This window comes from Podarcis tiliguerta (genome assembly GCF_965153285.1).
Source record: "Podarcis tiliguerta genome assembly, chromosome: 6".
NCBI lineage: Eukaryota > Metazoa > Chordata > Lepidosauria > Squamata > Lacertidae > Podarcis > Podarcis tiliguerta.
The window spans coordinates 4,495,476-4,519,074 of NC_139539.1; the positions used below are offsets into that span (position 1 = coordinate 4,495,476).

At 48.8% G+C, this 23,599-nt stretch overlaps 2 protein-coding genes across 11 annotated transcripts in view; one reads left to right on the forward strand and one right to left on the reverse strand.

Annotated features, from left to right (window-relative positions):
* Window positions 1-23,599, forward strand: part of ANGPT4 (angiopoietin 4) — a 210,665-nt gene that overhangs the window by 67,249 nt on the left and 119,817 nt on the right. The gene's annotated exons all lie outside the window — the stretch shown is intronic.
* Window positions 10,055-23,599, reverse strand: part of FAM110A (family with sequence similarity 110 member A) — a 273,110-nt gene continuing 259,565 nt past the window's right edge. Inside the window, exons 2-3 of one of the 7 annotated variants that reach the window (XM_083447587.1) lie at window positions 14,432-15,198; window positions 10,055-13,936 (exon numbers count right to left, since the gene is read on the reverse strand). In XM_083447587.1, the coding sequence (XP_083303713.1) occupies window positions 12,690-13,781 (1,092 nt within the window). In that variant the 5' untranslated portion in view covers window positions 13,782-13,936; window positions 14,432-15,198 and the 3' untranslated portion in view covers window positions 10,055-12,689. Of the gene's footprint in view, window positions 13,937-14,431; window positions 15,199-17,019; window positions 17,847-17,955; window positions 18,712-19,275; window positions 19,530-23,599 lie in introns of those variants that run through there. The other 6 variants (XM_083447589.1, XM_083447590.1, XM_083447586.1 and 3 more) reach the window with 6 other exon arrangements.

The following is a 23,599-nucleotide window of genomic DNA, read 5'->3' on the forward strand; positions in this document are numbered from 1 at the left end:
GGACACGACTAAACGACTAAAGAACAACAACAACAACATAACGCAGAACTGCCTAATATGCACTTGCTGAAACAGAACACAAAGCAAATGTAGACATCCTTTGAACGTTGCACTTCTCTGGGGGTTTTAACGTGCAAAAAATGTGGACAAAAATGTGTATACTGGGTGGGCGCAATGAATATACATATGCATATACCTGTATTAGTAGTAGTAATAATAATAATAATAATAATAATAATAATAATAATAATAATAATTTATTTATACCCCGTCCATCTGGCTGGGTTTCCTCAGCCACTCTGGGCAGCTTCCAATCGAATATTAAAAACAATACAGTGTCAGACATTCAAAACTTCCTTAAACAGGGCCGCCTTCAGTTGTCATTTAAAAGTAAAATAGTTGTTTATTGCCATGACCTGCCATGTTCCACAGGGCAGGGGCCACCACCGAGAAGGCCCTCTGTCTGGTTCCCTGTAACCTCACTTCACGCAGTGAGGGAACTGCTAGAAAGCCCTCGGCGTTGGACCTCAGTGTCCGGGCAGAACGATGGAGGTGGAGACGCTCCTTCAGGTATACTGGGCCGAGGCCGTTTAGGGCCTTCAAGGTCAGCACCAACACTTTGAATATTAGTGAATAATAATATGCAAAACTGTGTTATAGTAGGGGAAATTGCTTGCCAAAATTTATTGGGCAAAACCACACACAAATAGGTAGGTTTCCCACAGGCTTTTGGTTGGCCACTGTGAGAACAGGATTCTGGATGAGATGAGCAGCTGGCCTGATCCAGAAGAGCTATTCTCTGCGCTATTTTTCTAGAAAAAGAGATGCTGGAGTTCATTATGAACGCCTCCCTTGTTCTCTTTGAATGGCAATGGCGCCTACCTGAGAGGTGCCGGAACTGAGCTCCGTTGAGTTCTGGTTGAATAAAAAAGCCCTGGCTGTACTTATGTTATGATACGTTTGTTAAGAGAATAAAATGCAGGTTATTTTTTTCTGAGAACTTCTTTTTAAAAAAAAAACTCATGCAGAAAATAGCTCGAGGCTGAATTTAAGATTGAAGAAAATGGTGTTAGGATTGGAAATTAAAAGAGAGAGGAACCAAAATTAACGGATTTATATATATCTTTCTCTTACTCCTGTCCTCCCTGAATTTGGAGGATATAAAAAATGCAAGACCCATGATTGCTTTGACCGTGTTTTTTGTTTGTTTGTTTAAAAACTCAAAAACTCCTCTCTGTGTATTGCGGGGATTGTGACACTGGTGTGTGTGTGTGTGTGTGTTTAACCCTTTCCTTCCATTCCACTTGCTCAACCAAATTCACGCAGAGACACACATCAAACTGCTATCAGCTCTACGGGTGGGTGAGGGTTACATGATACGATCCTGCAATCCCCTGCTGTAGAAGACTTTGCACCCAGACCGGCAAAGCTTCGCAGAACGCACAGGCTCCTCTTCCCGCCTCCTCAGGAGTTCTTTAAGTGATCAGAGGAAGGAAGGAGAACCTGTTTTTAAAGTCCCCAAGTTACGGTAAGAGGAGACTTCAAAGGGAAAGGGAGAGTGATGGGCGTCCTTCAACACCCTTTCCTCCCCATGGCCAGAAGCAAGAGCTCGTTCTTCCCAATGCAACACGTTTTGAACTGGTCGCATGACGTGGTTTCTGGACGTCTTCTTACCGCGTGCCAGAAAGGCTAATTACGTTGTTTGGGTTTATGATGTGGCCTCGTGCAATCAGCGCTTTGAAAGAACAAAGTCATCTGCAAACATTGTCCTAGAAGGAGCGTGGATGAAGGATAAACATTCTTAGGCTATCTGACAGTCTTCTCACTTTGCCAATGACACCATGTTTCCACCCCATAGCTGGGAAGATGAGTCTGAATTCCTGGACAGTCTTGACGACAGAGAAGGGATCAAACAGGACAAAAGTAATGGACTACCACAGAATTGGACAAAATGACAGGAAGGATTCAAAACCTGCGGGACCAGAGATTTACAGAAGATTGGAAGAAATATACAAATTATTTGAAGAGCAACTGTAGTCAATAAATTACGCTAGCAAGACTACAAGAAGTTTTGTAAGGACAGATATATGAAATATTGCAAAGAAGAGAGATATTAGTTATGAGATTTAAATGTAATAGTGAAGATAAGAAATGTAAATTAAGTAATTAGATTGGAAAATTTTCAGATGTGATTGATGGAAGTAAAAAAAAAATGTATAAGATGTAAAAGTATGTTTAATTATTGTTGAAAATGATATGTTGAAAAACTAATTAAAAATTGTACAAAAAAAGAGAGAAGGGATCAAACAGAAACATCAAGCAACTAGTCCCCATTGTCGCATCCTGGAACTCTGAGAAGCCTCTGGCTTGCCTGGACAGAGGACAGAGGTGTGGGACGTCACGGCACAAAACACATTTTTTGCTTTGCCTGCTCTTTCCTCTAGCCTTCCGCTGGCACGCAGCCCCTGGAAATTCCCTTAAAAACGAATGTGGCCCTTGCGTCTGAGAGAGATTCCCCACATCTAAGGAAGGTGGACAGATTAAGACTTGGTGTCATGCAATTTTGTATGTAAGAAATACTTCGGCCTGCCTTGGCCACATTCACTGCCCCAGCTTGGTGACCTATGGGACCAGTCACTCACTTTCAGTTTAACCTACCTCACTGGGTTGTTGTTGTGACGATAAAATGGGGAGGTGGAGAATGATGTATGCCATTAATATTATGTGGATAAGCTGAAAGGCAATGATTCTGTTGCAGCTTGCTTTGCTGTCTTGAAGCTCATGGCCCGGACTTGCCTCCTGTTCCTGCCTGCCCCTTCTGGCTCGCTGCCAACAGGAGCAAAGAGCAGCGAGCCTCATTCAAACCTCCCCTCCCAGCCCAACGCAATCTCTGAGCCAACTTCGGCTGCAAATATTGGGGATCAATCCTAAGTACAATTCAAAGAGCACAATTCAAAGTGTTGGTGCTGACCTTGAAAGCCCTAAACGGCCTCAGTCCAGTATACCTCCACCCCATCGTCCAGTGCTGAGGTCCAGCGCCGAGGGCCTTCTGGCGGTTCCCTCACTGTGAAAAGCCAAGTTACAGGGAACCAGGCAGAGGGCCTTCTCGGTAGTGGCGCCCGCCCTGTGGAACGCCCTCCCACCAGATGTCAAAGAGAACAACAACTACCAGACTTTTAGAAGACATCTGAAGGCAGCCCTGTTTTGGGAAGCTTTTAATGTTTAATAGACTATTGTATTTTAATATTTTGTTGGAAGTTGCCCAGAGTGGCTGGGGAAACCCAGCCAGATGAGCGTGGTATAAATAAATTATTATTATTATTATTATTATTAGTGGAGCTGCCTCATTGGGGTGCATAGATTTTCCTCTTCCATCCAACTCTTGATTCCTGAGTTGATGAAAGCAAAGAAAGGATTGGGAGAGCTCTGGGATTTGCCCTCCAGAAAGGATGGCGCAAAACCTTGCTTTGTGTTCATTGTAATTTCTAGCAAGTGAAGGCGGGTCCCATCAGGGCAAGTGGAGCGCTGGCCTGTCAATCTCAGCCTGCTCTCAACCAGCCTCACCTGCCTGCCAGTCCAGGGGCTGGTGGTGTCAACTGCCAGCTTCCCTCTGCAGTGTGTTGGAGGAGAGGGGAAGTGTGGTGTAGTGGTCAGCGTGTTAGGCTAGGACCTGGGAGACCGGGGTTCAAATCACTCGGCCATGATGCTCACCAACTGACCTGGGGCCAGTCACTGCCTCTTCACCTAGTCTACCTCGCAGGGTTGCTGTTTCAATTAAATGGAGGGAGAGAACCATGTACATCACATTGAGGTCCTTGGAGAAAAGGGTGGGAGGGAAATCCAATCAATTAATCAATCTATCAATCAATCAAAATGTACAGGCACTGTTCCTCTGATTTTGGGGAGGAGGGGGAGAAATGGTTTCAAAAACGGTACAAGAAACAGGTGGGGATAGGTTTAAGAACAGGGACAAAAAAACTGGAAAAGCTTGTTGAAACAAAAGTGTCTTCAGTTATTTCCAGAGTGCAGATAAATACGGGAAAACCAGAGGCTCACTATGTCAGGTTCCTATTGGAAGACCGGTATCGGTGGTTGCAAGAACCAATGATCCCTATCTTTAAGTCTGAACAAAATGCTTGTTTGACCTGGAGGTAGGCTGTCTGAATTGTGCATTGCTTTGTAACTATTTGTTCGGTCTCTGGACCATAATAAAGATTGATTGATTGATTGATTGATTGAATGATTGATTGATAGATGCCTGTCCTGTCATATCTCACAGGGATGGTATTCCATAGTACCAGGACAACCTCCCTAAAAGCCCGGCTCCAAGTTAACATCCAGTGAGTTTAGGAGGCCATCTCCTGCAGAACGCAGAGCCAGAACTGGGCTCTGAGATCTTCAGGGGAGACCCTTCTCTCGGTCCCACCACTGGCACACTTGGTGAGGATGCAGAATAGGGCCTTCTTGGTGGCTGCTCCCAGACTCTGGGACTCCCTCCTTGGAGAAGCCAAACTGGCTCCCTCCTTTTCCTTCCACTAATGGGCCTTTGGGAACTCTTTTTTTTCAGGAAAGGGCTTCAAATAGTGCTGTTTTACTCTCTGTAGTTTAATAGATTTGTTTTTTTACATTGTTCTGATCCAATATTATTATTATTAGTAGTAGTAGTAGTAGTAGTAGTAATAGTAGTAGTAATTTGTACCCCTCCCATCTGACTGGGTTGCCCCAGCCACAGTGGCGTAGCGTGGGGGGTGCAGGGGGGGCCGCCGCACCGGGCGCAACATCTGGGGGGGCGCTCACACTTGCAGCTCTCTGCCCCTACCTGGCTCACTCACTCTCTCTCACTGCAGTGCTGGCTGTGCGAATCCGATCCGAGCCGCCGGGTCGCCGCCCACTGTGGAGGGGTGGGGGGTGCCAGGCGTGCGGTGCGGAGAGAGAGCGAGGGACTATCTGGGGGAGGGACAGTGCATCGGGGGGGGCAAATTACTTGCCTTGCCCCGGGTTAGGGGGTGCAAATTACTTGCCTTGCCCCGGGTGCTGACAACCCACGCTACACCACTGCCCAGCCACTCTGGGGTTTTTACACTCTGAGGTAAACCCTTCCCTTTTATACGTCGTTAGCTTTTTTTGTATTTTTATCGGGGTGCTTTTACTTTGTTCAAGCTGCCTCGAGCCCCCATCTGGGACGTAATTGATGGGCTGATTAATTACATTTAAGGAACAAGGTGGTCTCTCAAGTAACCCAGCTGTATGTTCGTACCAACACTTCAGATTTGGCTTGGTAAGAGATTGGCAGGCAATGGACTCAATGAAATCCCAGTGTATGTGTGTATGTATGTGTGTGTGTGTGTGTGTGTGTGTGTGTGTGTGTCGCTTCCTGGCCAGCTGTTGCATAGATGGGACTTGTGCAGCACTTCTCTGAGGATGGAGGGGGGAGAGGGAAAGCGAGGCTGCAGGAAGCGCTAATGTGTTTCTAGCTCCAAATACGCCCAGAGTGCATTAATACAGGATTTCCCTCGGCTGCCTTTGCAACCACGGCCAAGTCATACTTGGCAAGTGGTCAGCAAGCACAGCCAACCTTTACGGAGGAGCTCAGGGGATGCAGATTGCTGGCCCAGGCAGGGGCAGAGTAGAAGAGCAAAATTTCAGGGCTGGGTTGCAACGCAGGGCGAGGTCTTGGGAGGGTGCTAAGCTGCGACGCGGAGCTCCCACGCGGCTCTGACTCACAAGCCAAGTCTCTGCAAGTGCTCCTCTGAAAGCTAGTGCGGTGTAGTGCTTAGAAGATTGGGCTGGAGGTTCAAATCCCGACTGAGCCATGGTGGAAAGATACCCATTATAGAGGAACAGCTGACGAAAAGCTATTGGACTCGGTTGCGATGGCAAAGTGAACATGCTTAAATAGAGAAAAATCACTATTGACATTTATTCAGGATGGGGAACTTCCCATGGGCTTTTTTCATGAACGAGAAAACCTGCAATTTTGGTATTTGAAGAATGAGAAAATACTGGTTCACAAGAGATAGAGTGGTTGGGTTTTAATGAGTTGGATACTATATTTAGCTGCAGGACAGAGAACCGGAAGTCCTTTAATCTCTCTCTCCGCCTCTTCTTTTGTTTTCTCTGTCTTTCGGTCTCTCCTTTTTTCCGTTTTCCCTTTGTTCTTAACTAGATTAAGTGGTGTAATATAAAAATATGTTTCGCAATGAGCATACATTTTTGAATAAGTATCAATAATTTTTTTTTTAATTCCAGTTTAGCTATGAAGCTCATTGGTTGGCCGTTGGCCAGCTGCTCACTCTAAGCCTCACCTCCCTCACTGTAAGTATAAAATGGGTAGGAGGAGAACCATGCCTGCCACCTTGAGCGCCTTGGATATGTTTTGGACTACAACTCCCATCAGCTTCATGGCCGTGTGGGGAAGTGAACTCTAGTCTCCCAGGTCCTAATCAGACACTCTAATCCAGTGGTTTTTCCCCCAACCTGGGTCTCCAGCTGTTGCCGGACTACAACTCCCATCATCCCTAGCTAGCATGGCCTGTGGTTATAGATGATGGGAGTTGTAGTCCAACAGTCGCTGGAGACCCAAGTTTGAGAAATGCTGCAAAAACACTCCACATCCCTGGCTCTGTTTTATTCTTTTGTTTTTAAACGAAAGCTGGGAATTTGGGGAGTTCTGCCCCCACCCCTGTGGACACTGCAGCCCCTTAAAAGTTGTGGAGGTGCAGATCAATTTCTGCAGGCCCTCTGGCCACCAATCCTGATTGTCCGGTGGTGGAGTTTTTGCTCTCATTTCTCTCTTTCCCTCCCTCTCTACGCTCCCGCCAGGTCCATTCTCAGAAATGAGATCATAAGGGCCGCTTCTCACAGCCTGACCTTTCCTGCTAATGCCTCTCGAGCAACAGTGAGCCAGGGAAAACCTTTCTCTTTCCCCAAAAGCGGGTTTCTGCCAGAGGCCCACGGCTGAAATTTCAAACGGGGGCACGGCGGCAGGCTGGCACAGAAGGGATTAGGCAGAGGGCAAAACAGGCTTTGCTGTTTTTAATGCGCACTTAGCAGATTTCGTACGAGGCGTATTTTGGTCTCCCCTATAAGCTCAGCTCTTGGGACAGAAGCATTTCCCAACCGAACCACAGAACTGTAGTCAGAAGGGACCCTAATGGGCCATCTAGTCCAACCCCCTGTATGGAAGAATCACAGCTAAAGGACTGTATGAACAAAGGAGACAGCCCTTTTTCCTTGCCTCACTATGTGTCCTGTCCTGGATTTGGGGGAGTTTATCATTTCACAGGGACGCGGTCCACAGGGACACGGGTGGCGCTGTGGGTTAAACCACAGAGCCTAGGACTTGCCAATCAGAAGGTCGGCAGTTCGAATCCCCGCAATGGGGTGAGCTCCCGTCGCTCCGTCCCTGCTCCTGCCAACCTAGCAGTTCGAAAGCACGTCAAAGTGCAAGTAGATAAATAGGTACCGCTCCAGCGGGAAGGTAAACGGCGTTTCCGTGCGCTGTTCTGGTTCGCCAGAAGCGGCTTAGTCATGCTGGCCACATGACCCAGAAGCTGTACGTCGGCTCCCTCGGCCAATAAAGCAAGATGAGTGCTGCAGCCCCAGAGTCGTTCGCAACTGGACCTAATGGTCAGGGGTCCCTTTACCCTTTACCTATCATTTCATTCTTTAACTTTCACTGGATCACGCAGAGAGATAGCAAGGAACAACAAGGCACTTAATTGGGCCAGCCAACAAGTCATGAAATAGTATGCCAGCTTTGGAGTTCTGCAGAAGTCTTTTTGAAAAGGCTAGATGTTTTAAAAAAATGCAAGCGGGCAGCAGAAAGGTAAGGCACATGTCTGCTGGCATTGGTCAAGCCATGTGGGGAATAGGTTTTCAAATGGCACATACCCAAAGGCAGGGGCTTTTCATTGTGAATCCGCACCTTTGGAATTCCCTTCCTAGGGAAATATGCACAGCCCCTTCATAAACATTCTTTAACTTATTTTATTTCTTTAATGCTTCTTCTAAATTAATGGATTTGATGGCTATTTTATTCATTGCTATTATTGCTTTGAATTAATTCGCCTTGGATGGGCAACGGGCACTGAAAGGCAGGTTGTAATTCATATTTATTGAGAGCAGAGAAGAAAAGTGCAGAAACGAGGGGTGTCAAAATAATATCGAAATATCATGTCCTGTTCCATCAAGTTTGTTAGTTAACAAATTTGTTAGTGGAGATTCCTGCATTGCAGGGGGTTGGACTAGATGACCTTTGGGTCCCTTCTAGCTCTGCAAGTCTATGATTCTAACACATCAAGAGTCGCTATGCATCTTGATTCATAATGTGAATTAACACAGCAAAATTGGGGCTAGCACCAATTTCTTCGGGCCATTGTGCTTTTGGGGAAAACTTGCAGTGAAGGCCACCAATTTGGATGAGTTTGAAAGAGGGTTCGGAAAAGTCATGGAAAATAATAATAGTAATTAATTTTTATTTATACCCCGCCCTTCCCGGTTCAGAAAACCAGGCCCAGGGCGGCTAACAACAAATTTAAAACATTTAATTGATGCAACAAAAAACAGCATAAAATAAAGTATAAAACGTGAATAACAATATATTCAGAATTCAAAAATCAATTTAGGGGGGAAATCCATCCAATAAACATTAGATGATCACCAGGGCTAGCTGGCTAAATTAGTCCTATTTGGGCCAGCGAGGAGACCAGGGGAGAATTAGCTATGGGATCCCAGAGCGGGTAATCTTCACAAAAAGGAGAGGGGGAGGGAAGGAAGGGGAATAAAAGATCAGGCTAAGTTCAAGTTGAAAGCCAGGCGGAATAGCTCTGCCTTACAGGCCCTGCGGAAGGAAGTTAAATCGTGCAGGGCCCTGGTCTCATGGGACAGAGCATTCCACCAGGTCAGAGCCATCACTGAGAAGGCCCTGGCCCTGGTGGAGGAAAATCTGACTTCTTTAGGGCCTCTAAGCTACGATTATTCATGGACCTTAAGGTCCTCTGCAGGGCATACCAGGAGAGGCGGTCCCGTAAATGCAAGGGCCTTAAGCCACAAAGGGCTTTAAAGGTCAAAACCAGCACCTTAAACCTGACCCGATACTCCACCGGGAGCCAGTGCAATAGCTTTGCCTCTACAGTTGGAGGTAGCAATGTTTTTGAATATCAGTTGCTGGAAACTACAGGAGAGGAGAGGGTTGCGGGTGGCGCTGTGGGTTAAACCACAGAGGCTAGGACTTGCCGATCCGTAGGTCGGCGGTTCGAATCCCCACAACGGAGTGAGCTCCCATTGCTCGGTCCCTGCTCCTGCCAACCTAACAGTTCGAAAGCACGTCAAAGTGCAAGTAGATAAATAGGTACCACTCTGGCGGGAAGGTAAACGGCGTTTCCGTGCGCTGCTCTGGTTCGCCAGAAGCGGCTTAGTCATGCTGGCCACATGACCCGGAAGCTGTACGCCGACTCCCTCGGCCAATAAAGTGAGATGAGCACCGCAACCCCAGCTTCGGCCACGACTGGACCTAATGGTCGGGGGTCCCTTTACCCCTTTACCTTTACAGGAGAGGAGAGGGGCTCTTGTAGGTTTCTGGCTGGCCACTGTGAGAACAGGATGCTGGACTAGATGGGCCATTGACCTGATCCTGCAATCTCTTCTTGCATTCTTAAGAAGCATAGTATATCAACAGCAGGAGGCCTAGAGGCTCGCCGTGATGGATGTACAAAGGTGAACAGTCTGGCTTGCACCCCTCCATAACGTAGGGAAGGAGGCCAAAGAATTTTTGCTTTTTTCCTCAGTAGAGGTGGCATCAGAGAGTTGTCGTCTCTCCAAATACTATCCATTCACCCATTTTCTGCACAGATTTCAATCCCAGCTGTGCAGGCTGGCTCCAGAACCGCCCCCCTCCCTTCTGCAAAGAGGGCTTATTTTTAAACACAAAAGCATCCTTCCCCGACAAGTCCGTTCCAATATACCCTTTTCCTGCTGAGGTTACATGCGTTCAGCCGGGTGTGTCTATCCGACGGGAAGAGAGAAAGAGATAGAGAGGGAGGCAAGCAGGCCATTCTTTAAAGAACAAGACTTTAATACAAATAAGTTGACAGGAGTTTTTGTTTTTCTCCCCCGCCTTTCCCTTGCTAGCTAAACTTCACAACCGTGGGCACAAAATAATATACAAACTTGGAAAGGACAAATACAAAGAAACATTATATAAATAACAAGTTTAGGCAACTTCAATGCAAACAGGCTCAGAGTTTCGAAATACAAAGAGAAGGAGTTGCACTCATACACAAACACACACACACACACACAATAAAAACGTAGCCAAAGTTGGGGAAGGTGACTAGAGGTGGGTGGCTGCATTCCTAAACAACCTGGCCAAATTCTGTTCCTGCCGGACTGTTACAGATCTGTATCCACCAGAGACGAGGGGCCTGTGGCTATCAAGGTATTGCTGGACTACAAATCCCATCAGCTCCAGCCAGCATGGCTACTGGGGAAGAATGATAGGGGTTGTAGTCCTGGGAACATCAGGAGAGCAGCAGGTTTGCCTGGTATAAATCCACTACTGGTGGCTATCTTCTGCGTCAGGTCCTGGACAGAAAGAATTGCTTGTTTTATTTTGCAGTCTGGATGTCTTCACCCATTTCCCTGCAGCCTTTTTCTGCTCCCTGTTTGCCACCTGTACGGGACAGGGCAGCTATTCCTTATTAGACAGGAGACCCACTCTAGCCAAAGTGATGAGCACCAGAATTGACTCCCCTTCCGAACAGGAAATCCTATGGCTGAGCAAGACTTGAGACAATTGGGTGCCGGGGCAAATGCCATCCTACCAGAAACTGTGGATCACAACACTTTCCCAGTGCGTTCTTCGGCTCACCTCTCCAAAGGGGAGTTCACAGCCCCCCATTCATATTGGAGAAGAGGTGAGATAATCAGACGTAAAACAACATCCAGTTATGGAAAGGTGGTCGAAGCAGAGGAGAGCTATTATCTGCTTTGAGCTCAAGCCTTCGGAGGAGAATAGGTGCACAAACACCAGACAGGTGGAAGCACACCTGCAAACGGTTCGCAGTATTGGAACACAGTCAAAAGAACTGTGCGTTAGCCAGCTGCATCCTTCAAGGAACAGGCAGGACAACGAGTGTCCCCAAAACATGAGGAGATTCAGTCCATGCCCCTTCAATGTCCCTTTATTGCTCAGTTGGTGACTGGGAGAGAAAATTTTCTCCTGGGAGAAAAAGGACCCTTTGTTTTCTGCAAACAATTCAGAGGGGTCCACGGTCTGGTTTAATCATCAAACACATTTCTCAATTATCTTTCTTTAAAAGGGGTTTTAAGAAGACGTGTATGACCCAAGTCACAGGTTTAGGATGGGGAAAATTAGGCTCAGGGTTTTTGGGAAACCTGCTGGCTGATGACAGCCAGTTTATTCTACGTTCTCCACCCCGGCAGAGAGCTCTTGCTTGGCATCAGAAACAATAGGATATGGACGTGGATGGTTGCATCACGGGCGGCGGTTGTTTGATGGAAGACTCAGCGCCACGTGCCCCCAAGCACAAGCTGTTGGAAACAAGGGGTTTTCCCTAAAGCTCGGGGAGAGAGGTCCACACGCCTTCCTGGCTAACAACCCAGACCCCTGAACCCGGAAGACACCTCCACATTACCAAAAGGTTGCAAAAGCAGTTGCTACATCCTCAAGGATGCTATCAGCATCCCATCATTCACTTCCCTTTGTTTTGGACACCCTGGGACCAGACTCTACTGAATTGCCCAGTTTGGGTCTTTGGGGGGGGGGGACTTCCAGGGCAGAATGCCACCACAGGTCAATGGGTGCTTGGCTATTTCCTGGGCTTGCAGGCCCAAGCAGGTATTACCTGGGCGCCTGCAGAAACAGCTTGCATTCTTCCGCCTCTCTCACAATAGGCCCGGTGGGGTTTTTTTTTACAGCCCTCTCAGCCGTTAAGATTTCCATTGTTAACAATCCCATTGTTGCTTCTGCAAAAGCTTATCCCTGTCTGCTCTGTGCTGCACAGATTCCCAAGGCTTAGCACACAAACGGGTGCGACCAAGACCTTGGGAATTAAAACAGCAATGTCTGGCTTAAGAGTTGTCTGCGAAGGCCCTTCAACTGCACTTGGTAGCACAGGACCCACCAGTAATGGACCCCCACATTCCCAGAGCACCACCACTACCAAACATGGCCAATGGTCAGCGTGGATGGGAGTTGGAGTCCAGCAACACCTGGAAGTTTGCAGATCCCTCCTCCAATGGGTTGCTTCCTCCTGTTGTAACAATCCCCACATATTCAGGGGGCTCCATTCTTATGCATCCCACAGGACTTGGCAAGAATTTAGCAACCTGCTTGCTCTGGGCTTCTCACTCTTGGAAAAGACATTCTAATGAACTCTCTTCCTTTTGGACTTTTTGGAGATTCAGAAGGAGCCCAGATACCTCTCTTCCCCAGGTGGATTTTCTGCAGGGATTTAAATTACAGGACGCCTCATCAGAACCACCCCACTGCCCCAAGGCAGACCAGACATTTCTCAAAAGGAACACGCACAAAACCCATGCAACAGTTGCCAACGTTTTCCCTCCAACAGTAAATATCAAAAACGCACACTGAAACAAACGGTGGGGTGGGGGAAAGTTTGTTTGTTTGTTTTCCTCGCTTCCTGTTGGAGCCCGCCAAATTACCGCTATACGTTGGATACCTTTTGGGACTCTCTGGCTTGCCGTAGTCCATACAGCCACTTGATGACCCGGGCGTTGCGCTCGATGATGGAGATGCCGTAAGGAATGCGCTCGGCTTGCCTCTCCTCCAAGGTGACGGCGCTGCGGCGAGAGCGGGTGCCCTCTGAGCTGGCCGTGCTGACGCTGTGGAACTTGACGGACACAATGTCCGAACTGGCCCGGGTGAAGCGCTCCACCTCCACATCCCCCATGTCCTCCGGGTCCAGGCCACAGTAGTTGAAGAAGCGCTCAAGGTCCGCCGTCGCCCGGGAGTACCGGTCGCTCAGATCCGATTTGGAGCGGTGCAGCAAGGTCTGGCGCCTGGCGCTGTCTGTCCGCAGCTCGCCGCGGGGGCTGGGGGAGCTCAGGGGGCCAGCCGACAGGATCTTGGCCTGCGCGGGGGAGGAGGGGACCGGCGTCAGCTGGATGCTGGGGACGACCCTCGCCCTCAAGGCCCCGCACGGCCGGACGTCCACCCTGCGCACGGCGACCGTGCTGGGCGGCTTGGAGGAGGCTGAGCTTTGGGACAGCTTGCTCATGCCTTCCGCCGGGTGGCCCTTCTTCCTTGGGGTATCCGGGAGGCTCCCGGGGCTCCAGCCCTGGCCCCCTGCCCCCCACTTGTGCTCTGCGGGGCTCTTCTCCGGCTTGGGGAACGACAACGGGCTATCGCAGAAGTTGATCAGGTTGTTGAGGATCTCCAGGTTCAGGGAGGTCTTGGCGGCCCCACGCGCCTCCGCCCGGCGTCCTCCTTGCGGGGTCTTCCGGCTGGGGGTGAGCATCACCCGGCGCACCCCTGGGGTGAAGAGGGGCTGCTTGAGGAACAGAGCCCTCACCGGCTCCTGTCTCGTGCTAGCCACCTGCTGGCTTTTGACATACTTGGCCTTGTCTGCTTCCAGCCTCTCCACCGCGCTGGGCTTCTTGGCAGCGGCGCCGGCCGCCGGTCGACGGAAGTACTCTGGGCCCTTGTTCAGGATTCGGAAGGGCATGGCCGAGGTGAAGGGGGCAGCGGCCGGGACGCCTTTCATGGCGTGGCTGGCTTGGAGGGTCTCCACCGGCATGGCACTCACCGCAATGCTTCTAGACCGCTGCCGTGTCCCGTGGCGGGGAAGGGGTTGTCACATGCCACAGAGGGCAGCCCGCCCTGGAAAAACGCCGCGCCGGCTTGCCTCCCTGCTCTCGATCAACAGGAGTCCCCTGCTGGCCTGACACTTTGCTGCGGAGAAGGAAAAGAGGGCAAAATCAGTGCTGGGGACCCGGCAGGCTTCCTTGACCCTGCAGGTCTTTCCCACCCCTCCTGGCACAGCTCGAGTGCTGCTGTCGCTGCTCCAGAGCCGGGATTTCTGTGCTGTCGTCCCTCAGACAAACAGCACCCGGCAGACAAAGGCAGGAGCTGGAGCTGGGCAGAGAGGGCTGAGCGCTGAGCAGCCTATTTCAAGGCAAGGGACCGCCCACCGCTTTCAGACCGGGCTGTCCCCGCTGGCCAATCAGAGAGGAGAGAGGCACTTCAAATGGGGGCCTCAGCCTATCAGGAGGAGCCTGGGGAAAGGGAGAGAGGAGGGAGGCGAACTCATTGAATGAAAATAGCCCTGGAGAAAGAAAATCAGTTCCCGTCTGGACCTCCTGCCAGCTCCAGCCCCCACTTGGCTATTATTATTATTCCCTACCCTCCTCCTCCCACTTCCCCCTGCCTCCCCCTTCCCAACATCACCTGTGCTCTTTCCACATACTGGGATCGACAGCTTTAAGAGAGGAGAAGAACAAGCGGAGGAGGCAGCGTCATCATTCAAAGATAAAGCCCTGCTCCCTTTCAAGATTCGCGTAGGTCTTATCTGCCAACCTCCCAGTACATCACGCAGACCAAGGTTCTCCCCAAAGACCAGATGAAGGAACAGATGATCAGCCACAGCTTTTCCACAGGGGAAAGGAGGGGGGATTTTGCAGGAATTTATGTATAGGTTGGGGGGGTGCCCCTCCAGCAGATATCATGCACATGCAGCCCAGTACCAAAATCAGCACAATCGCCTTTGTGACTTTTGTGATTTGTCCCCACAAAAGACTTCATCACAGTTTCTTCCTATCTATTCAAAGGGCCTCTGCTGCACGATACCAAATGTAAGAATTCACTGATAAATGCATCTATGTACTGGCTCACTGGGGAAACTTCAGAAATTCATAGAGACATGTGAGCTCAGCTACTCAGCAGCCCCTCTGCCTGAGTGATAATCCCTGGCATCCTGATACCTGAGTGCCAGACAGGTAGCCATTCCAGAAATAACAAACCCAGATGAAGACAAAAGGGTGTCATTAATGTGGCTGGGAAACAGGGAAATATAAATATCTCTTTTGTTACACTTGATGGGTGTTTGGTGGAGGGCGAGGGGAACCATGGGGCAGGGTCCAGGATGCTCAGATTACTGCCACCAGACCTCCCCTTTCATGATGTAACCGTGATGTATGAGTGATAAAGTTTGGGGGCTCTTTTGTTGGGGGCTTCCATCTTGTTCCACTTTGTGGCAGGTGGGAGTCCTGTCGCAACAGTCTTCAATAAAGACCAAGCCTACTGGGTGCTGTTTTGCTCTGCTATTCCTGGCTGGTGTCCTTGGTGTCCAAGGGAGCCCTCAGATTTCTCCGTTAACAGGTTAAATAACAACCCATGTGGGGAGTGGGGCAGCATCTCCCAGAGCCTCATGCAGCGATGGCACGCTCCCTGCTAAGTACACAAGACAAGCATGGCTGCAGGAACAGGCCGGAAGGCCACCGAGAGCCCAGCATCCTGTTCTTGCAGTGGTCAGACAAGATCCTCACAGTCCAAAATCCCAGGCATCTCCAGGGAGGTCTAGGAGAGACCCTGGTCCTGGAGGGCTGCTGCCAGCCTGTGTGGACAATACTGAGCTACAGGGGTGAAAGGTCTTATTCATTATAAGGAAGTTCCCCAGCGTTCCTATGTTCAAAACAGCTGGAGGGCACCAGTTCAGGGAAACTTAAAGGTAAAGGTACCCCTGCCCGTACGGGCCAGTCGTGTCCGACTCTGGGGTTGCGTGCTCATCTCGCTTAAGAGGCTGGGAGCCAGCGCTGTCCGAAGACACTCCCGGGTCACGTGGCCAGCGTGACAAAGCTGCTCTGGCGAGCCAGCACCAGCGCAGCACACGGAAATGCCGTTTACCTTCCCACTATAAAGCGGTACCTATTTATCTACTTGCACTTAGGGGTGCTTTCGAACTGCTAGGTGGGCAGGAGCTGGGACCGAACGATGGGAGCTCACCCCGCCGCGGGGATTCGAACCACCGACCATACGATCGGCAAGTCCTAGGCACTGAGGTTTTACCCACAGCGCCACCCGCGTCCCGCTTGCTTTAGAACAAAAAAGGGGAACGGGGAAGAATTGAAAACCACCTATTTTCTGGGTGATGCTAGACCAGGGGTCAGCAAACTTTTTCAGAAGGGGGCCAGTCCACTGCCCCTCAGTCCTTGTGGGGGGCCAGACTATATTTTTTGGGGGGAAATGAACGAATTCCAATGCCCCGCAAATAACCCAGAGATGTATTTTAATTAAAAGCACACGTTCTACTCATGTAAAAATACTAGGCCGGCCCCACAAATAACCCAGAGGTGCATTTTAAATAAAAGTACACATTCTACTCATGTAAAAACACACTGATTCCTGGACCGTCCACGGGCCGGATTGAGAAGGCGATTGGGCCGGATCCGGCCCCCGGGCCTCAGTTTGCCTACCCCTGTGCTAGACAAACCTCTCTTGGCTACCCAACCCCCTTCAAATCGGGATTTTGATTTTGTTACGTGGCTATACAGGTACAGTACAGATCTGTGTCGTTTTCTGTATTCATATTCATGAATATATTCATCCTGAATTGTGGCTGGGGCGGCACGATAGAAAAAAAATCAATTCACAACATCAATGGCAATTCTTGGGAGCTGCTGCTACCCTCCCAAAAGACACACTCTGTTTAATGCTGTAAGATTACAGCACAATTTTTGCATTTTAAAAAAAAGCCAGCGTTTGAGAGAAAGGGGGAGAGCAGGGTTGGAGGCAGCCATGAATCAGGAAGAAGAAAGAGAAGATTTTCTACCCACAGGGTGGCAGGAAGTCCCAAAGGCTTGTCCTCCCCCTCCCCCCACCTTTCTCTCATATGTGATAGTGAATCGCACACACACAAAAGCATCGCCCAGACCTGGAGCCTTTTTTAACCCAAAGCGACTTCTGCCTTCTCCTCCCTCTCCCCGCCCCTAATCCTGGCAAGAGAGGCATTTTAAACAGTTTGCAACTGCTCTGGGTACCTCATTAGCCAGAAGGATTAGCAGCAGGGGTTGCTCAAATGTCTGGCAAGGGGGATGAGAGGCTCATCAAAAGCTCAGGAAATGGCTGGTAGGCAGTGCTGGGCTCTCCCCATATGAGGGAGTGGGGTGTCTGCCCCACCACCCCAGCACGAGCTGACAAAAAAACAAAAACAAAAGGCAATTAAGAGGGAGCTTCCATAAGGCCAAAAGATATCCGGCCATCGCTGCAAAAGAGGTTGTAGAACACAATGCAGATACCCCCTATGTAACCCCAAAGAATTTGGCTTTTTATTTTTAAGAGAATGGTGCTAGTTCTCATGGTCGCACCGCTTCCACTTTCCCCCAACAGTATTTTTTTTAAAAAAAACGCCATGCACCCAAGGATTAGTTGTTGTATTGTGTGACAATGAGATGCAATACGTCCTATGGTCGCTGGGCTGCCTTCCCAGGGAAAAACAGGACCTTGCCAACAAAGGTCCATATAGTTAAAGCTATGGTTTTCCCAGTAGTGATGTATGGAAGTGAGAGCTGGACCATAAAGAAGGCTGATCGCCGAAGAATTGATGCTTTTGAATTATGGTGCTGGAGGAGACTCTTGAGAGTCCCATGGACTGCAAGAAGATCAAACGTATCCATTCTGAAGGAAATCAGCCCTGAGTGCTCACTGGAAGGACAGATCCTGAAGCTGAGGCTCCAAGACTTTGGTCACCTCATGAGAAGAGAAGACTCCCTGATGTTGGGAAAGATGGAGGGCACAAGGAGAAGGGGACGACAGAGGGCAAGATGGTTGGATAGTGTTCTCGAAGCTACAAACATGAGCCTGACCAAACTGTGGGAGGCAGTAGAAGACAGGAGTGCCTGGCGTGCTCTGGTCCAGGGGGTCACGAAGAGTTGGACACGACTAAATGACTAAACAACAACAACAACAACCCTTACAGGAACAATCAAACCTATAAGAACTACACTTTCAGATCAGTCCAAGAATCCGTGCGACCCAACGTTTGGTTTCCCACAGTGGCCACGAGCAGATGCTACCAAGGAGAGCACAAGGAGCGCAGGGAGGGAACAACTTCCCCCTGTTATTTGCTCCCTAGCTATTGATATCCAGATAGACTGCCTATGAGCCAGGAGGTTCCATTCCATTGTGATGTTTTCATTCCCTTGTGTTTCTACCCTGCCCTTTCCCCAACGTGCTCAATGCATGCTTCTCTCCCGCTTTTATCCTCACAACAGCCCTGTAAAGTAGGCCAGTCGAAGGAGAGAGTGACTGGCCAAAGACCACCCAGTGAGCTTCATATCTTAAGGAGGATTTGAACTCGCGCCTGGTCTGAAACCCGGCTATTTCCAAAGTGGATGGCGCTTGTGAGTGGCAGGGTTACATAAGGGGTACAAAGAGGTCAATGGGGTGCTGGAGGTGTAAATGATTTCAGACTTTGAGAAGCTAGTATCACCGGATCAGGTTCATCAGAGAACCATAGAATCATAGAAGGGACCCCAAGGATCATCCAGACCAACCCCCAGCAATGTAAGAATCTCAGCTAAAACATCCATGACAGATGGCTACCCAACCTTTCAAGCCCTAAATGGCCTCGGCCCAGTATACCTGAAGGAATGTCGCCACCCCCATCGTTCTGCCCAGACACTGAGCTCCAGCGTCGAGGGCCTTCTGGCCATTCCCTCCCTGCGAGAAGCAAAGTTACAGGGAACCAGGCAGAGGGCCTTCTCGGTGGTGGCACCCGCCCTGTGGAACGCCCTTCCATCAGATATCAAGGAGATAAATAACTATCAGACTTTTAGAAGACATCTGAAGGCAGCCCTCTTTAGGGAAGTTTTTAATGTTTGAAGTTTTATTGTGCTTTCAGTGTTCTGTTGGAAGCCGCTCAGAGCGTCTGGGGAAACCCAGCCAGATGGGCAGGGTACAAATGTTATTATTATTACAGTGGACGCTCTGGTAGTGAATGTGATCCATGCGGGATACACGTTCGCAACGCGCAGCGTCCGCAACCCGCGTCTGCACGTCTGTGCATGCGCGGGTTGCTATTCAGCGCTTCTGTGCATGCGTGACCCCTGAAACCCGGAAGTAACCCGTTCCGGTGGTCTGGCTTCTGCTATAGCTGCGCAGCCTGCATTCACTCCATAAGACGCACACACATTTCCCCTTACTTTTTAGGAGGGAAAAAGTGAGTCTTATAGAGCAAAAAATACGGTAGGTAGTCACTGGGAGAGCCAGGATGTTGAGCTGCTGTTAAGCCTGATTTAAGTCTGATTTAGCAAGCCTCTTCAGAGAATAAATCAACAATGGGCTTTCTTCCCCCACTCCACCAGAAGCTGCATCTTAGCAGATGTCCAGGAAAGGATCTGTGCAACTCTATCAGTGAGTAACACTTTGGGAAATTCTGACAGCGTCTGTCGCGATGGAGTGGGGGTAATGGCACACTGTGAATTTTCAGCTTTCCATAGAAGGAAGGATCATAGAATTGCAGAGTTGGAAGGGAACCAGAAAGTCATCCCTGCAATAAGAATCCAAAGAAAAGAGAAGGGATTCAAGGCCTACACATATCCCACTACCCACTTTTGAGGCTCACCTGTCTATTCAACAAACAGGGATAGTCAAGGACTTTGAACAGGGCACAGCCTGCAGCAGGAATCCATGAACATGAAGAGATTAGGGAATGTGTGGCCTTGGGTTATCGATCCTTTGGCGGGACGTTTTCAGCAATCTGAAGGAGCGTCTCCACCCCCATCGTTCTGCCCAGACACTGAGGTCCAGCTCCGAGGGCCTTCTGGCGGTTCTCTCACTGCGAGAAGCCAAGTTACAGGGAACCAGGCAGAGGGCCTTCTCGGTGGTGGCACCCGCCCTGTGGAACGCCCTCCCAGCAGATGTCAAAGAGAAGAACAACTACCAGACATTTAGAAGACATCTGAAGGCAGCCCTGTTTTGGGAAGCTTTTAATGTTTACTGTATTTTAATATTTTGTTGGAAGCCGCCCAGAGTGGCTAGGGAAGCCCAGCCAGATGGGCGGGGTATAAATTATTATTATTATTATTATTATTATTATTATTATTATTCCCTCCAAGTGTCCCTGTTTTCCAGGGACAGTCCCAGATTTACAGAAGCCACCCCAGTTTCTGATTTGATTCCAGAATGTCCTGCTTTTCCTAAGGGCATCCCTATTTTCATCAGAGAAATATTGGAGGGCATGGAGTTATCTGATCCCTGAGCCATCTAAAGGCAGCCCTGTATAGAGAAGTTTTTAAATGTCTAATGTTTCATTATGGTTTTTTATATATGTTGGAAGCCACCCAGAGTGGCTGGGGCAACCCACTCAGATGGGTGGGGTATAAATAATAAGATGTTGTTGTGGTTGGTGATGATGGAATAGGATGTACCTATTTTCATTGGAGAAATGTTGGAGGGTATGAGCTGCTAGTATGAGCTACAACCGTACAGTGAAGGCGGTCGCTTGCTTCTCAATAGGCAGGGATTTTGTAGGTGCTGCCACGTGAACGAGAGATACTTGGATGATTTACTCAGAGTAGGCTTACTAAGATGAATAAGACTGAATCAAATAAGTGCTGGAGATGCAATGAGGTTGAGGGTACACCCATTCATATGTGTTGGACCTGTAAAAGGGTAAAAGGAGTATTGGGAAATAATTTATAATGAATTGGAAAAAAATGTTTTAAAGCACCTTTCCAAAAAAAGCTTTTTGCTGGGGGTAATTCAGACTGAAATTCCCAGGTGTCAAAAAAGGTTATTTATGTATGCTACTATGGCGGCCCGTGTTTCGTTAGCCCAAAAATAGAAAACGAACGAGGTCCCAACCAAAGAAGAATGGCAACTTAAACTGATGGAACATGTGCAGCTTGCAGAATAAGAATAAGAAAACATTTGTTTAAAGAAGATTGGAAAATGTTTACTGAATATATGGGGCGGAACTTGAAAACATTGGCAGCGTGAATACATCAGCGTGAATACGTGAAAACATCAGCAGTGTGAATAAGTTTTGCTGGAAATAATGGAATAGTTTATAGAAAATATGCAAGGATTTATGCTATGCAAAATGAACCATGGAAAGAGAAGACACTGATATTTTAAGGTTGCCTAAATTATAAAGAAGGCTGATTGCCGAAGAATTGATGCTTTTGAATTATGGTGCTGGAGGAGACTCTTGAGAGTCCCATGGACTGCAAGAAGATCAAACCTCTCCATTCTGAAGGAAATCAGCCCTGAGTGCTCACTGGAAGGACAGATCCTGAAGCTCCAATACTTTGGCCATCTCATGAGAAGAGAAGACTCCCTGGAAAAGACCCTGATGTTGGGAAAGATGGAGGGCACAAGGAGAAGGGGATGACAGAGGACGAGATGGTTGGATAGTGTTCTCGAAGCTACCAGCATGAGTTTGACCAAACTGCGGGAGGCAGTGGAAGACAGGAGTGCCTGGCGTGCTCTGGTCCAGGGGGTCACAAAGAGGCGGACACGACTAAACGACTAAACAACAACAACTACAAACATTTCCACAAGGGGGTGTGGTGAGGACTGTCCAGGCCAGGCATAGGCAACCTCAGCCCGCCAGATGTTTTGGGACTACAACTCCCATGATCCCTAGCTAACAGGACTAGTGGTCAGGGATGATGGGAATTGTAGTCCTGAAACATCTGGCGGACCGAGGTTGCCTATGCCTGGTCCAGGATATCGCACGACTAAGTAGCAACAACAAATGAATATTCTAAATTGTAAAACAGGAAATTTAATAAAAATTACACACACACACAAAGTGTGGGCACTGCCACACCGAATGGTGGAGTCCTTACAAATGTGGAATGGGCATTATGTGGCACCTATAGTTGTGCCAATTCTGCCAATCAAAGCACTAGCAAGAAATCAGTCTTTTAGTGGGCAGCGTCTCCACTTTGGAACTCGCTGCCTATTGACACCAGGCCGGTGCCCTCCCTTTACTATTTTCAATAGCTGCTTAAAACACTTTTGTTTAGGCGGGCCTATCTGGACATATAAAAGCTGGCATGCCTTTGAGTCTCTTTTTAACTTATGCTTGCTTTTAATTATATTTTGGATGTTTTTATTGCACCTGTTTTCAACTGCCTTTCATTGATAAATTTAATGGGTGTGTTTTTGCAAACTGCCCGGAGGCTTTATTGCAACATTTCCAAACATGAAATGAAATAAACAAATCTGCCGCCGAAGGCAGTTGCCTCACTCTGCCTAATGGTGCAGCCGGATGGCCCAGCTCAGGCGGATATTGTTCCTGCACATGGGGCTATATTATAACTAATAGCCATGGATAGCTACTAATTTGCCAAATCCCCTGTGGAAAAGAGCAGTGGAGAACAGCTTGTAAGCAAAATGAAAAGGTGAAGAGAGGAAGAAGAGGGAAGAAATGAACTGAAGTTTGTAGCAGCTGCTTCTGCGAGCCAGAGCGTCTCAGCTGAAGAAGATTTGGGGGTGCAATCCTAATCCTGTCTGGCTGGGAGCAACTGCTACCGAATGCAAGAGGAGTTATTTCTGGATAGACATTGTTAGGATGGTGCTGTTCAGGGCCGGATTTAGGTTGGATGAGGCCCTCAGCTACTGAAGATAATGGGGCCCTTTATATGTCCAGCTGTCCTTTGTCAGCAACAAATTGTCACTGTTTTTTGTGTTGAATATATGCTACATGGTAATTTATGGACCTAACAGGTATCTAAAGCCATTTACACATAACGAATAGGAGCCTACACAACATACAACACTGTTGCTGTGTGTAGGTTTTATTTTATTTGTTTTTTATCTTATATTTTGGAAACGTACATCCATTTTTTCCCTTTTAATTTTTTGGGGGGCCCCCAAGAGAGTGGGGCCCTAAGCTATACAGTGATACCTCTGGTTGCGAATGGGATCCGTTCTGGAGGCCCTTTCGCAACCTGAACAGAATGCAACCTGCACCTGCTAGTCTGCATGGGTCACGATTCACCGCTTCTGCGCATGCATGTGACATCATTTTGCGCATCTACGCGAGCGGTGAAACGTGGAAGTAGCCTGCTCTGTTACTTCTGGGTCGCCGCGGGACGCAACCTGAAAACAGGCAACCTGAAGCAAACGTAACATGAGGTATGACTGTAGCTTGTTTAGCTTATACAGTGGTACCTCGGGATGTGAACGGGATCTGTTCAGGAGCCCCGTTCGCATCCAGAAGCAAACGTAACTAGCGGCGGCACGTCTGCGCATGCACATGTCACTTTTCGCCGCTTCTGCGCATGTATGTGACGTCATTTTGAGCATCTGCGCATGCTGGAGCGGCAAAACCCGGAAGTAACGTGCTCCGTTACTTCCGGGTTGCCGCGGAGCGCAACTCGAAAGCGCTCAACATGAAGCATATTCAACCCGAGGTATGACTGTACGTAATCCGAGACTGGTGCTGTTAGACCGGAAAACATAAGCATGTGTTTTATACTGAGTCAGGCAGTATTGTCTTCACTGACTGGCAGCAGCTGTAGATGCCCCTGGGGAGTTAACTTGGATGCTCTACCACCAAGGGGCCTTACTCGGGTCTAAAAAGGTTAGCCTCAGACTGTTTCCCCC